The sequence below is a fragment of the Ovis canadensis genome, chromosome 10 (assembly GCF_042477335.2).
Source record: "Ovis canadensis isolate MfBH-ARS-UI-01 breed Bighorn chromosome 10, ARS-UI_OviCan_v2, whole genome shotgun sequence".
NCBI lineage: Eukaryota > Metazoa > Chordata > Mammalia > Artiodactyla > Bovidae > Ovis > Ovis canadensis.
This window is the reverse complement of record NC_091254.1, coordinates 76,947,910-76,964,011: the sequence shown is the minus strand read 5'-3', so window position 1 is coordinate 76,964,011 and position 16,102 is coordinate 76,947,910. Positions and strand designations below refer to the sequence as shown.

Sequence of the window (16,102 nt, the reverse complement as noted above, 5' to 3'; positions counted from 1 at the left end):
GCTGTAAAAATGTGAGGATAATTGTAAAATTCAGGACACAGTTTGGATGAAACCAAATTTAATTTATAATTTAACAAGTGTTAGTTCATAAATATGTGGCTCAGACAGTAGAGTCTGCCTCCTATGCAGTAGACCTGGGTTCAATCCCTTGGTTGGGAAGATCCCCTGGAGAAGAGAATGGCAACCCACTTCAGTAGTCTTTTGGAGAATTCCATGGACAGAGGTGCCTGGCAGGCTACAGTCCATGGGGTTGCAAACAGTCTGATACCACTGTGCAACACACACTTCTACTTTCATTTTCACTTTCAAATGTTAATCAAAAAGTAAAACATAAAAGACATACATTATCAGCATTTACATATCTTTAGGGAACTTTTGAGAAGGCAGAGTTCAGTAACAAAGAAAAACAAGCAGTATAAACTTTATTCTGGGGATTGGAGATTTAAAGTCAGTATTAAAACTCAGGATTTAGATAAATTTGATAGCTGTAACTTTCCCATTATTAGGATTTTCAGAAGTGAAATATTCCTTTTGATTTTGGACTTAAACATAGCAAAAATATTATAATGGTAAAAGACACGATTTTATATGGATAATTTAAATAGATTATCATACAGGCAAATATATTTGTTAGCCTGGTATTCTTTACATATCAATTTTTACACTTGCTATTTGAAATTTTAGTCTACAACAGCTTGATGAACCTCTCGTGGATAAAACATGCTGGTAAAGTCTCTGTAATAGTACCTGACAAATAATTTTTTTAATCAATTAACATGGGATCAAGAAAAATAAAGGTGAAAGCATTCATGACTGAAAAAAATTAACATGGGGTTACTGCCACCCTTCATGTTTTATTTAAATGGATATGCATTTAATTACAAATTGAAAATATGGTTATTTTACTTTCAATATTAAATTGTTTTTAATGAACTATACAATCAGATTCTTAAAAATATGTTAGCTGGAAACATTAGAAGTTATTACTGGTGGTAGATATCAATTTGTAAGAAAATCTAAAATATGCATATTCCAGAATGCTAAAATGTAACCAAAATCTACCACTAGCACATATATGATTCAGTACTAAAATATCAAAAATTTGAATTGAATTTACACCATGATATATTGGAAATATGTCTTAGAATGTAATGATCTTCAAATAAGTTTGTTGAAGTTCAGCCTCGATGCTGTGAGCTTTCCATTTGAAAAAAGCCATGATTCCATTACTATATATGTTAACCTAAAAAAATTCACTCATGAAAACATTGTTTCATATTTTCCACTTTTAGAAACATATGTAATTTTGAAGAATGAATGTTTATTTATTTAATGGCTGAAATATACAATTTCCTTCATGTTCACTGATAAGATACCGAATTTAAAAAAACTCATTGGAAGACTTCCATTCAAAATATCTTTATGGATATTACTTTTCTTCTATAAATGGCTTTCTTAGTATCTAATAAAAATGAACCTAATATGCTTAGTATTATGCAATATATCATTATATTTTTATTTTGACAGTAGATAGTGAAAAAGTCAAATTATTTCATATTTGCATTACATCAGTTCTCTCTGAAGTATTTATGTTTCCATCTTCAAAAGTTCTTTTTATAAGAAATAATCTAAATCACTCAAACTTAAGTTTAAATGTTGCTCTTAAAAAAAAAATACTCATTTTGTGATACTGGCATAACGCTAGAAATGTTTGACCCCTGCCACAGAGGAAGAAAAGAGTATATTATTATCACACTCAAATTATATTGCATATATTTTTTCCCCATCAAACATGCCTAAAGTGTAAAACACAAAAGTATAATTTGAAATAATTAAAATATTGAAATAAAAATTGGGTATGGAATGCTTTCTTTGATAATACATTTTTTGTCTGCTATATACATGCTACATATACGAACAGAAATACAGATATAGATAGTCATTAAATTGAATTCAAGTCTAATGGTCAGTTGTCAAATGCAATATTAACTGACATAAAGTTCTTTGGATTTAGATGTTAGATGATTATTTTTAAGAACATGACTAATGTTCAACTATTTTAATTTTATTCTCATATATTTGTATTTGTAAAATAGTAGAGAACTTCAATGGGTATGAAGAGCATTATGCATAAACAGCTGATTTAATATCAGTTAAAATTATTACTTTCACATTTTATTTCCTTTGAAAATTAATACATTAAATGCTCCTACATTCCAGAGTTTAAATTGCCGCCTTTGTTGTTTTTAGTTCTTCTTTCTCAGTGTAAAATTTATTCTTAAAATGAGTTATAAGAAATATTTTGCCACTTTTGCAAATATCTTAATTTGGGGCCATCTGAAAGTGCAACAGAAGTATTTTTCCAAATGAATTGGAAGCATATTTGTGTTCTGCTTTACTTTCATTAATTTGGAATTATGTGAATTTGGGAACAGCCTATTAACTTCTTGAAATTAAGTAGCCAGTTTTTGTCATTTCAAACAAAGACTGAATTATTCTTACTGTTCCCTTGCCCTATTGAAAAATGAGGAAAGGATAAGGAGAGAGAAGGATGGAGGGAAGGGTGAGACATAAGGAAAAAAAAATGTAAGAGAGCCCAGAAAAAAAAAATATATATACATATATGTAATTTGAATACTTTGCTGAGTCATGAGAATAGGATTAATGATACAGGGCAAGATACTGACATCTTAGATTAAGTTCTTAAATTCTAAACTTTTTCTTAAATTCTGACCTTTTTCACATTTTGTGTGGGTTCTTCATTACATACTAGCTTGCTTCTCCTATCAAGGTTGAGGGAACAGTGGTGAGGGGCAGAGATGGATATCCAGGACATTTATCAAAAATTTCCACTCCACATACATAGAGGTGATAATGTTGCCTAAACAAAAGACATGTTCTGAGTATGATGCTAAAATTGTTATGAATTGATTCATAACTGCAATCATTAGTTTAGCTGCAAAGCATATTGAATATTAGCATACAAATTATCTACACTTACATGAAATATATTTTTCTGAGATAATTTAAGTATCTACACTATAATCATATATATATAGATAAAAGTAAGATTTTGTAATTTCTACCGGGAGATATATTTGTATGAGATTATGCAACATGTCAAATTGAACAAGCACAAAGAGTGAGCTTAGTTTGCATTCAAATTTTAATTGATGTCTGAAACGTTACATATGTTCTCCAAAATTCTATAGAAAGAATTTCCTGGGCTCCTTAATCCAATCATAGACCACCGATATACCCAATTTAATTATTCACTCAGTATACTTGAAAACCCAAAATTCAGATATTCAAAACCACACAAATTATGTTCTGTTGTATATGTCAATGTTTTGGCAGGAAATCATGTGGAAGGAGAAAATAATTCATTTTTAAATTCTATACAGTTTCATGATTTTCTATGTTAAAATTTCAAGTTTATTAGGGCAAGGATAAGTTTCCTTTTGTCCTCTTCATACACATGGGAAGAGTATAATTTAAAAATTAGAAATAACTTCTTTCTATAAATTATATAATTTTTTTTTTGAGATTAAAAAAATGCTGGATACCTTACGAAGAGTAGAGGTAGAAATGAACCACCTACAGCGACAAGATTGTATGAAATAGTGCTGGTTTGAAAACAATAATATTCTTTGTAAATCTTTGAGAAATACATCCACAAACTTTCTGGAAGCTACTTCTATTGTCCAGACCTACATTTTTTTACTTCATGTAACTGTTGCCTCTTAGTTTTTGTACATCAATTAAGAAATAAAACTTAGTTACATGGAGGATTCTACTTTGCCTTAATATTTTATAATTTGTACAACACTGCCATATCTACATACGATAATATTGTGAAAGCAATTTTAAAGAAAAATAACTCCCTCTGTGAAGACAAAGTTAATAGCAACCCCAATTGTGAAGGCAAATACTAATATATTTATCTTCTAATCCTGGATCTAACATGGAGGAGGTAGATGGAGAGTAAGAGATACATTGTTTCCGTGGTAATAGCATGACATTGTTTATTACTTCCCCTCTGAAAAAAAAATTTTGGAAGGGAAAACTTGCACAGAACTGGGATAGTTTACTTCTCTTGGTCAAAGTAGTATTACTATTTATTTTTTTAACTCCTTAGGGAAACTGTTACCACCTGTTCAATCTGAATTCAAGTAGTTACTGTCAATTTACTCATGGGTGAATGCTGCCTCTTTGTGGCAGAATGCCACAGAAAATGTTCCTTAAACAAAGTTCATGAACAGCCCTTGACATTGTACACATTGCAGGTGAGATTATGTGGACATGTACCAAACACCAATGAAGCATGTGGCTCTTTAAGGTTCAGATTAATCCAAATATTCCCTACCCTTGAATATAATCTAATTCACTTGCAAACCTTACTCAGACATGAACAGTTTATACTCACCAACATTTTGACATTTAGGATATAGATCAACTGGAGATAAAAGTACCCATCACAGTTGTTGCAGGTAGCTTTACACAGGGTAAACTATGCAAAATTGTAGACCAAATAAATAATACTGGTATGACAAAATACAAAATCAATATGCAGTACATTACTTACCATGCTCGGCATGTTAGATGGATACTTCAGTAAGGAAAAGGAGTAAAGTTGAAATTTCATGAATGAGCACATTAAATTACACATTTAGATAACCATACTTCCCTGAACCAACAAAGGTGCAGTTATATAAATTTGATCATTAGGGGACAGGGGAACATTTTAGGAATAGAAGTTTGCTACTGTCTTAAATTAATAATGGCGATTCATTAAATCACACAGCTATTTCTTTGCACTTAAGTAATCATTACTTCAGTCCCTCATATTTGACATAGTTATCAAGTGTTTATTCAGAAACTATTTAAAAAATTACATGTGCTGGGATACATGAGACTGTAACAACAGTAGCCCCATCTTACAGAGATCCTGTTTGTGGTTATCATCATTGCTTGCTGCCCAGAGGGATAAAGACATTGTATAGAGATTTGTACAGTCCATCATTTGGTCTTCTGAGGTGCCAGCACACGTGGATCTGTACAAATGCAACTGGGTTTGGTTAAACAATCAAAAATCGGCTACAATAGTAGTCAAATCAATACATCATTTTGGTTGACTAATAAAAATACTTTTAAATCTTCTCTACTAAAACCAGAAACTTGCACATGATTCTCACTGGAATGGCCCAATTAATTGCCCTAAATATTTTTCTTTTATACATTGGATACGATTTTTTTTTTATTACAGATCCAATTGGGTGGGTTCCATTGACTTTTAAGATGTAAGTTCATATTTTTAATAAGGTTTTAAATGCCTTCCTGATATCACTTCAGTTTGAGAAATACAGCTCCTGATCTAGTGCGACACCTCTGTGAAAATCATAGGCTAAATAGTGAAGGAAAGAGAAATGCTAAATGTGCATATAAAAATAGGTGCTACAATAAAATATTCGTATATTTCATCAATAAGTTATTTTGACTAATCAATTATGGATCATATAGCTCTGTAATTTTAATGATTTGTCCACATCTATGGTGATCTTTTCAAGATCACAATACTTTTGATCTTTTAATTCAAATGTCCAGAATGCATACAAACACATCCTTTAAAACGAAAGGAAAGGAATGAGGAGGAGGGAGGCAGGGAGGCAGAGAAAAGAGAGGAAGCAGAGAAGAAAGAGAGAGAGAATGGGGACGGGAAAAAGAGAGAGAAAGAAAAAACAAACTTTCTATTAAAGTTGGGGGGTGTGCTAATCTCTCCACAAAAGCCATCTAGACCCACCCGTGGCTCAAAGGGGGAGAAGGGGAAGGGGCAAAGAGTAAAAGAGGAAGAGGAGAATCTATGCGCTGTCACCTTCCACCATTCTCAACACTTCCAACCACTACGAAAATGACTATGACCTTTAAGAAGTCACCCGCGAAGCAAACTGCCCTCCATAAAGCCCTTCTCCTCGCCTCCCCCACACGCAAGAAGAGAAAGTGATGTGCCCAGTGTACACAAACGTTTCCCCGCGTGTGATATTAAAAGGAAATTGCACCCCCTTTCAGTATCTTCCGCCGTAGCTGAGAATCTCGTGCCAAGGCACTTCACCCTAAACGCTGAAACAACACAATGAATCTAATGCGGTTCACGGTGTGTGTGTCTGCTCGCTTGTTTGTTTGAAATGCAAGAGCTCCAAGGGAGTTTCTTTGCCTTTTAGAACTGGCTAAAGGTGGTCTGTTTTTCCAGCACTTCGAGGTAGTCCGGCTCAACGTTTAGTTTAGCTTTTAGCTCCAGATACTCGTTCCGGTTGGGTTCTACAAAGACAGCACTGGGGGGGCTGTAGAGCACCGGTTCCCTCAGCCTGCTGTCCCCCGCCCCCGGGTGCAAATACTGATGGGGGCGTCTCAGGTCATAGTTGGGGGAGAAGGTGTAAGCAGCGGGGCTGCACGGGAATTTGGGGTATTCCGGGAGGCTGTTGCCAGCGGGGGTGGTGGCGCAGTGTTTGTCCGGTTCTAAAATGCCCCTGTAAAAGCGATCGGCGTCCTGCACCGGCGAGAGCAGGTCCTCCCGGGGCTCGATGGTGCTGACGCTATAGGCGGGGCTCCGTAAGTGGTGGCTTTCCCGCCTCTCGTCCTCCCCCGCCGGCTGCAGCTGCACCGGGGGCGGGGGCTGCGGTTGCGGCGGCGGCGGCGGCTGCTGCAGGTGGTGGTTGCTGCTGCTGTAGGTGACCTTGAGCTCGTGCAGGTCTTTGTAATCCTCCACGGAGTTGCCCTCCCGCGAGCGGTAGATGGGGTTTTTGCACATGTGGCCCAAGGGGTGGGGGATGTACTCGTACACGTGGCCCGCGGGCGTCTTCACCTTGGGCAGGGCCGGCGCGCGGTGCTGCGCGTGCGCGTGCGGGTGGACCCCCGCGCCGCCGCCGCCGCCGCCGCCGCCGCCACCTCCGCCGCCGCCGCCGTACACGCTGTACTGCATGTTGAAGGAGCTCACGTCGGAGTTGTGGGTGCTGGCGTGGTCGCTCTGGTGCTTCTTCCGGCGCTTCACGACGAGCACGAAGAGCCCCGCAGCCACGAAGACGGACATGATGAAAACCAGCAGCAGGCTGAGGATCAGCACCGACAAGGGCACCGACGACGCGGCGCCGCCGCCCGCGCCCAAGCCCGCGGGCGCCCCGGTGCCGTTCAGACGCACGGCAGGGGTCACCGCGCTGGTCCTCGCGGGGACCTGGATGGACGAGGGCGCGGGCGTGGACACCACCACGTCCGAGTAGTCAGGGCACAGCAGCTCCGACTTAATGGAGCGCATATCCGTCTCGGCGAACTTCTTGGGCGACTTGCAGATGACTTCGTCCACCAGGACGCCCGCTTTGAGCTGCTCCACCCACAGCTTCATGCCCACCACATCGCAGGTACAATCCCAAGGGTTGTCGTGCAGGTCGATTTGGATGAGTGACGTCAGCTGGTCCAGGACTCCGCTCACCGGCAAGGAGGTGAAGTGGTTACTCCTGAGATTGAGCCTCAGGAGAGTCAGGCCTGAGAAGACGCCTGAGGGCAAGGTCTGCAGGAGGTTGTTGTTCAGGAATAGCAGCTGGAGGTTTGGGACTGGGTCGAAAGTCCCAGGTTGAATCTCGCGGATGAGGTTGTATTGGAGGAAGAGATACTGCAGACTCTGCAGGCCGTAGAACAGCTCCGGGCTCAGCCGCTCGATCCTGTTGCCATTTAGGTAGAGGCGCCTCAGGTTGGTGAGGTCCCCGAAGGCGCGGTCCTGGATCGTGGAGATGCGGTTGTTGCCCAAGTGGAGGAGGTCCAGCCCCGTGGCCTCCAGGAAGTCACTCCTGCGCACCAGGGCGATGTAGTTCTCCGTCAGATACATTTTCTTGGGGTTGTAGGGCTTGGGCTGCAGCTCTGCGATGCTCTCGATCTTGCGCTCCTGGCAGTTGACGTTGAGGCCCAGATCGGAGATTTGCAGGTTGCAAGTGCACGCGGTGGGACACTCCAAAGGCACCGGAGATTTGGTCTGGTAGGCGATGCTGGGTCCATAGTTGCCATAGCCCAGGTCCTTGGAGGGCTGCCGAGAGGTGGGGCGCACCCTGGGCTTATTGGGTTGGCGAGTCCCCTTAGGGGGCTTCAAGGGGGGTTTGTAAACAGCAGAGGAAGAAGTGGCCACGGAATTCACCGAAGCCGGGGTGGTATGTAAGTACCCCGTGGTGCTCAGAGGCGTCTGCGGCCTCATCTCGTAGTCCGAAATAAGTTTCCTTGGGCAGAGTTCCTGCTTGGACACTTCGTCCAAGTCCCGGCCGTGTAAGCGGAAGGGGGTCTCACAAACCACATCCCCCACCAGGGCGGAGTAGGAGATGCTGTCTAACCAATCCTTCAGGGAGATCAGCTCACAGGAGCAATTCCAGGGGTTTTCCTCCAGTTGTAACTCCACGACTTTATCCATATGCTGCAAGAGCCCCACGTAGGGCAGAAGTTTCAGCCGGTTGCCCCGCAGGTCCAAGTGCGTTAACGGCACAAAACGGAAAAGGTTGTTGGGTAAACTGGACAAGAGATTGTCATTGAGAATAAGCACCTGCAACAAATGCAGTTTCCCAAAAGCGTTGGGTTCAATGACACTGATGTAATTGTAATCGACCTGTAGGTACTCCAGGCTCTCCAAGCCAAGGAAGGTATCATCACGCAGAAGTTCCAGTTTATTATTGTTCAGATGCAATCTCCTTAAACCCCGCAGCCCGTGGAAAGCCCCGGTCTCAATGTCCTGGATTACATTGCTCCCCAGATGCAAAATCGAAGCCCCAGTGTAATTGACAAACTCATTGGGATAGAGACGACTCAAAAGGTTTCCAGACAACAAGAGGTGGTAGATTGGGAAACGGGGAGGGCTGATTTCTGAAAGGCTGATGATCCCCCGATTTTCACAGCTCACAGTTAAAATGCCGTCCTTTTCCTCACAAGGACATGCATTGTCACAGATTTCCCCATAATAATCGATGGTTTCTGCACATGAAAGGACGAGAGATGTTAGAGCAAACGCTAGAGTCTGCAGCATCCAGCTCTGCATTTTTCTGTGAAGATCCTGTTCCAAAGTTACTGGGGGGCAGCACGTGTGCATTTTATCTCCTGCAAGGGAGAGAGGGGAAAAAAAAAAAAAAAAAGGAAACAACAGAATATGACAAAAACTTAAGGGATCAATCAGAAAGTCTCTTTCCTTCCTAATACTGTTTTTCTGACATCCAGAAGAAGGGGAGAGTAATGACACCCCACACCCCGAGGTACATGGACATTCTCTAGACTTTATTAAAATCTGATATTCACTTTGATTTAAAAGTTGATTTCATTTTCTAATGACAACAGGAACATGCTGCTCCTTACAAGACAAGGGCAGGTTAGACAAAGTACCGTTTTAGTGTTCTTGCCTGCCCCCCCCTTTCAAAACCAATCCATAAATATACATAAAATGGCTGTCAGTTCAGATTCACGATTTAAATTTTAGAGAAAAGAAGTACCATTTTTATCAGGTTGCCCCCTCACCTATACCCAGTCCCTCTGCTTTTCTTTCAAAACCTCTTCAGTTAACAGTTCACCGTGAAGGTCTCCCATTTTAACAGTTTTGCCCAGGAGCCACAATACTTGGGCTATTTTAAAACCACCGCTGGAAATGCCAGGGTGGGAACCTAAAGAATACTTTTCACAGAGGCAAAAAGCATGCGAGATAAGGCATCAAAAGGACCCAGAAGAAGCTCTTAAGACCAATTGTCTTCGGGAGCTTTGAGCATGAAGAAAAAGGAGAGCGCTTTCGCTTTGATGGTGGACTTCACTATCACGCTATTAAGCACATCAGCGTCCTAATTGCATGCACGGTGCCACTTAGCAGCGCCTCCCCGAGAGCGCCCTGCGTCCACTTCTCATTGATCATGTCAGCGACGCTACTAAACCGCATTTTTAAGCCACTGAAATAGTTCTTCACGATGGATTACAAAGAACTCTGCGAAGGCATCCGCAATCCCGGAACAAGCTCCGGGTACCTGGAGTTTAAAGAAGGCGTTCCCACCGCTTACCCGGAATCAGCTAAAAGTAAACCCAGGACCAGCGCCAAAGCCTCCCTCACCTCGGTCTCCGCGTCTCTGCCACGGTATGCAAAACCAACCCTACCAAATTAGCAAGATTGGGACTGAGCTACCACCTCACCAACATCCCCACCACTGGAGTTGCTTATTGTATTTAATTATTAAGGCTTTACTCCCCTTCACCCCCCACCTTCTTCCCTCAGAAAGGGGACGTGGGCTGATGAAGAGGCAAAATAGAAGGGAGAAAAGAAGGGAGGACAGCAAGTGATACAAGTCAGTGCTTTAATTAATATCCGAATTTCATCTCCCCAAAGAATCAATCTGACCCTCCTCTCCCTTTTCTTTCTGGCTTTCTTTTTGTCCCTTTAAAGGCTTCCTTCGACTTCCTACTTCGAGTCGACAGCAGCGCTCAGAAGGAAAGGACATAAATGGAGCGAGTGTGTGCGAGTGTGTGTTGCGTTGGTTGGGGGAAGGAGGGGGAGAGGGAACATTCGGTAGAAATGCTGGGCTCGTGGAACCAATGCCTTTTTTTCTCTGTCCAGCCTTGCTTGGCGCTGCCTCACCACCCCCGAAGTCTGATGTCGAATCGCAACCCCTAACTAAAGCCAAGACGGTTCTGAAGCACGGGTTCAAGCCTGAAGACCATGATCTGGATCCCCGAGTCGACTCCAGCCCGCGTTATGAAGAGCCCCTGCATTCGCACGCACGTGTGCAAGTGTGCCTGCGAATCATTCACGTGTGGTCACCCAGACGTGTCGAGACGAATGGGAACCCACAGTGTCTAAACCTTGCAAGTATCCTCGACCTCCCAACGCAGCGACAAAACACTTCCTGGCTTAACAGCGGCACAGACACCCTCTATGAAAGCAAAACGTTTACCTTGAAATCGCCGTTCACCGCTGGATCAAATCGGCACAGCCATTCAGCGGGGGCTGGGTCCCCTCCCCCTCCTGCCCGGCGCTTGCTCGCCCCCATTCACCTCCCACCCGCTCTGACAGCCCATCGCCAAACGTGTCCAGCCAATATTAAACTTGAGCGTTTACAACTTTAATTCAGTTCTGGCTCACCAGGGTCGAAGAGCTTCCCTCTCACCCCACTCCCGATTCCCTCCTCCCTGCTATCAAAGGAGCCCGAAAATTTGAGCAAATAAAGTTGAATGAGCCGGGCAAGGCTGACATTTCTGACTGGGAAACGCACCTCCGATGTAAATTCGCGGGGAGGCTGCACATTCTCAGAGTCTCAGATTTTTTCTTTTCTTTTTTTTTTTTTTTTTCTTTTTTGGAGAGCGGGGGCGGGGAAGCTGTATCTGTTTCCCCCCTCCTGCCCACAAAGAATTAAACCCTGGATCGTCGTCCTAAGCATCTCAGCATGAAGCAGCGTGGGGCCGGGTGGGCTGAAGTCCGGCACCCAGGCCGGACCCGCGGCTCCGGGGCGTAGGTGCTCCCACCACGGCCGCCAGGCAGGAGCCCCCGGAGTTCCAGAACGCGAGGCTCCCCCTCCCCCACCCCGCCCCAAAGCGAAGGCCGGGAAAGAGGAGGAAGGAGGGGCGGGAGGAGAGGGGAAGACAGCCACCCGGCCGCCACACAAACAGACACACACACAGAGACACACACACACACACGCTGGAGCCTCTTCGGCAAAGTAAACGGGCGACTTACCCCGTCTCACATCTCCAAGGCCCACTCATCATAGCCACCCTTGCAAAAAAAAAAAAAAAACACCAAAAACCCAAAACCTCTTTGGAGTATGCACTAGGGCTCTGGAGTCCAGGCGGCGCGAGCACCGCGATCCCGGCGGCTGCGAGGAAAGAGGCGCCCGGACGCCGCCAGCCCCGGGCCGCCGCCGCCGTGGCGACCGAGGGTTCCGGGGCTCCCCGAAAGGCTCTCCCCGGAGCTCTCCGTGGTAGTTGGAGCGGGCAGCGGGGTGTGGGGGGAGAGTCGGGGCGGGTGGTGGTGGGGGGAAACGATCGGGAGCGGCGGGCTGGGAAGGGAGGGGGAGGGGGCGGCGGAGGACCGGCGGTCTAGGCGCCGCGCTGTAGGGGCCGGGAGCCGGGCGGGGCGGGGAGAGAGCTACTGGGCGGCGGGGGGTGGGGGCGGGGGGGAGGAGGCTCGGAGCCCGAGGAGGGGGACGCCGAGCGGGCTTGCCTGCCTGGCCCCGGGCGGCCCAGCCAACGTGACGGTCAGCCTCGCCGAGCGCTCGCATCCGCTCACACTCAGGCTCACTAGCACACTCGCTCCCCGCGCCACAGCGCGATCCTGGGGTCCCCGGCATCGTCCGCTGCACCGGTCCCCCCGCCCCCCAGGCGGGTACTTACTGTTGCCATCTGCCTAGGGGCCAACTTTCTCCGAGCCAACAGCGGCCGCCGCCCCCTCCAGCCGCCTCCGGCCCCTGGCACCCGCCGGCCTGGGTTCGCGCGGGCCGGCCCTCCCCTCCCCCCTGGGCTGTCCTCGCCGTCTTCACCACATTCCCCCCTGGTCAGTGGCGCACGCCCGGGGACGAGCCAGAGGGAGCGGGGCGCAGGGGTGTGCATGCATCGCCCGCCTTCTTCTTGCAGCGCACACTGTACATGGTAGAGAGGGGGCGAGCGAAGGTGGCACCGGCCCCTCGGCTGCTCCCGCGGCGGCTGCGGCTCCCGCGCCGTCCTCCGCCCCACCTGCGCCGCGGCGACCACCGCACTGGGATCCCGCCGCCGGTGTCCCCGCGCCGAGCCCGCCGCCGCCGCGGCCCCTGATCAGTGGGTGGAAGGCTCCCGCATCCTCTTGGCCATTTCGTCGCTCCGGGTGTTTGCAGGGGCTTTTCCTCTATTCCTTCTCTGGATGCGGCGCACGATCTTCATTATTTGGGATTCTCTATCTCCAACATCCTTGAGGGACCGGGAGGGCAGGAACAGCGTTGTTCAAAGCCTGTGGCGTGTCCCAGCCGCCCGGCGGCTCTTAAACAACAACAACAAAAAAAACCCCAAAACTCAGAGAAAAGTCGCGTCTTCCCTCTCGGGCGGCGAGGAGGTGGCCACGCGGTAAGCTTCGCGGGGGTCTCTGAGGCAGCTGCTCCGGCGTGGGCGCAGGGCCCCGTCCGGTGCACTTGTTTATTGTCGCGCGGCTGGTGCGAGCCAAGCTGCAGCAGACATGATGGGCCCGGGGCGAAGCGGGCGCTCTGCGGCCGATAGATGGCAGCCGAGGGCGAAGGCGTCCCCGGGCTCCGGCGGAGCAACCCGAGCCTCCCCACTACCCGCCCCCCCCCCGCCCGCCCCCCACCGCCCCGACTGCCACCTTCGTGGGAGACAGAGGAGTCTTGGACCATGTGCGTAACACGAGCGTGGGACTGAGGCAACCCTCCGATTGAAAAAGGGAGGAGTGGAAATAACCCCGACAGTTTCAGGCTGCTCGGTGGTCAGGAACAGATGATTTCAACTCTGGGCTGATGGTCTGCCTTCCACTTCGCGTTTATTAGACTCACACAGCCCGTGCTGCTGTCTCTTGTCCTGTAAAGGACCCTGGAAGAGGGAGTGGTCCACCTTAGCTGCAAACAAGGGCGCTTTTTTATTTTTTGTTTTAAGAATTACGTTTGATAAGTATGCCTAGGCGATACAAGGGATGTGAACGACTTTCAGAGAGATTGTGAATATTATTTGGTGTATACTAAAAAGCTGGAAATCCCTACATAAATGCAGTAAGGATAGAAAGCAAGTTTCTTGAAGAGTCACCTGCTAAACTCTACTAGCGTCTTCTCTACAGTAAGTATTCCTGGTTCTTTTCATGAAACCAAACAGCTCCCTCCCCAAAAGGGAGTCTTTACCTTCATAAGGCACATTTCCACAGTTGCTAATATTAGAGCTGTAGTCCATCCCAGGCATAGAAGAAGAGTTGATCGTTCTAAGTGGCTTCAGTGTAGGCTGTTACACATGTGTCTGTTCTTCTGATAACTGGGTAGTTTTATCACTTAAATATATTTTACCCACTTAATTTTGGAATTAATTATGTAGTATCTTTTATAGTTGTCTTAAACATAACTGATATCGTGTCCTTTTTGGTAATATTTGGGGTAAAATTGTGGTTATAATACCCTGATTACATATACAATTAATATTAATTCTGAAAAATATGTATACACACGTTGCCAGTATCATATCTTTCTACATCCTCTCTGTAGAATTAGAAAGAGTTTTCTAGAGGTGGTGAGTATGATAGTCTTCTGAGGTTTTGCAATATTTCTTGAAATTTCTTCTGAGTCTATTTTGCAATTTATTTTTCTTTTTTTGACTAAAACCATTCAAACTTGGTTTGGAAAGATTTTGTTAGTTTTGCTTAAATTGGGGGTAGGTACCAGGGAGGGAAAAAAGAAGAAATCTATAGTATAAGATAATTAAAAGTAAAGTATTATAGTAATAGAACTTCCTAGTAAATTTAAAACCATTTGGCCTAGGAATGATAGTCACTTGCTACAGGTACATTGTATAAACAAGCAACTTAAACTTCACCCAAAACAGGCTTGTTGCTGTGTTGTTTATTTAGTCATTATCTTCTAACATGATATAAACATTGTAGAAATTGTTTTAAAGTATAAAATTGCTTTTATATTTGCAAAGTGAAAGTATTTGTCATAATTTTCAAATTACATGTTAATTACAGATAGAAACTTGAAATATAAATGTTAAGTTCTATCACAGAGACATATTTTTCAATGTTGATAATCTCTATAGAAGTTCTCAGTGGGTATGAAGTGGCTTATGTAATTATTAGACTTCTCAAAGTAACTGAAGCATAGTTATTTTAGTTCATTCTTCTGTTCCTTTCCTAAATCTTCACAATTGCATTTAATATCAAAGTTTAGTTTAATTTTTGGTTTTGTGTTATTTTTACTTTATTTTCCTAGTTAAAATACAGCCTGTTAAGCAGCATTAACATGTTTGCAATTGACTTAGGTTATAATTTTGTTAGAAACACTGATACTAAAAGTATTCTAATTTACCTCTTGTGGTTGGATAAGTTAATGACAACTTTCTGTCATTAACTCAGTATTGAAGATGGCCTGAGACGCCATCATGAGTTTACCACTAGGTGTCTCTGTAAGCTTCCCTGCGGGGAAAGTGAATTTTGAGAAAATACTGTGACATGAAGAGACAAGAACAGAAGAATGGAGAAAGAAAACATCATAAAAACAAGAAAAGTCCCCGTTTTTTAGTGTGTAGACTTTTGTTTGCTTTGACTGTTGACTACTGCCTAGAAAAGATATAAATGAATCATGTAGATGATCTAATTTGAGCAAGCTTTTTATCTAGAGGAACAAACATGTTTTAGTCTGTATTCAACAATATATAGTCATGTGATATGTATACATGCTACAACTCAACACTCAAATGTAATCATATGATTACATAACACTTAGGAACTAGAAAATTAAGTGACTGATCAAATACATCTCTCCAGATTTTAGGTCATTGATACTAAATTGGACATTTTTTGATTGAGATGGATGTGAAAAGCTGAGAATCTTTGTCCAGCTGTTTATGAATATATTTATGCATATTATAATTAGCTCATGCTCTCATGTCATTATGAATACATTTCCTATGTGGTAATAGATTTGTCAATAATGGGCCTAATTTAATACCTGCATATTAAAATTTAAGTTCAAACTACAATTAGCATATTTGGCACTTAAAATTGACCATATAATTTTGTGAATTCATATTTATTATTACCTGGAATTATTGTTTTAGTGTCTTATGAACCCTGGAAAAGTTCTTGTATTGAAAGCATTTCTTAAGATATCTCATCAAATACTTTTATGTATCATTCTGTGGTTTATTTAGAATAGTAAAGAGCTTAGTGAAGAATTATAGTCCATCATGCAGGAGTCTAACAGAGATTATAAAAAAAGGAAATTCTTTGGTGATAACTATGAGATTTTACAACTATAAATCAAAATCATTGAAATCAAAACCAGTAGAGCTTGTATTTTCTGTTGTTGTTGTTAGCCCGACTAGTGAATTAGGATTTTAGAAATCTAATGCTAGATTCCAGACTCCTCCCAAA

The 16,102-nt window shown here is 44.0% G+C and overlaps 1 protein-coding gene across 3 annotated transcripts; it reads right to left on the bottom strand.

Moving 5' to 3' along the window:
• Nucleotides 1–4,847: 4,847 nt before the first annotated feature.
• On the bottom strand, nucleotides 4,848–13,203 carry SLITRK5 (SLIT and NTRK like family member 5). Of its 3 annotated transcripts, none has more exons than XM_069602386.1 (2): nucleotides 12,382–13,203; nucleotides 4,848–9,120 (listed from the first exon to the last, which is right to left on the bottom strand). In XM_069602386.1, exon 2 carries the CDS (start codon nucleotides 9,110–9,112, stop codon nucleotides 6,215–6,217), a length of 2,898 nt encoding a protein of 965 aa, XP_069458487.1. In that variant the 5' UTR covers nucleotides 9,113–9,120; nucleotides 12,382–13,203; the 3' UTR covers nucleotides 4,848–6,214. The 3 variants fall into 3 exon arrangements, with proteins under 3 accessions (XP_069458487.1, XP_069458488.1, XP_069458489.1); XM_069602387.1 differs by lacking the exon at nucleotides 12,382–13,203 and adding an exon at nucleotides 11,726–11,785; XM_069602388.1 differs by lacking the exon at nucleotides 12,382–13,203 and adding an exon at nucleotides 10,947–11,028.
• Between the last annotated feature and the right edge of the window lie 2,899 nt (nucleotides 13,204–16,102).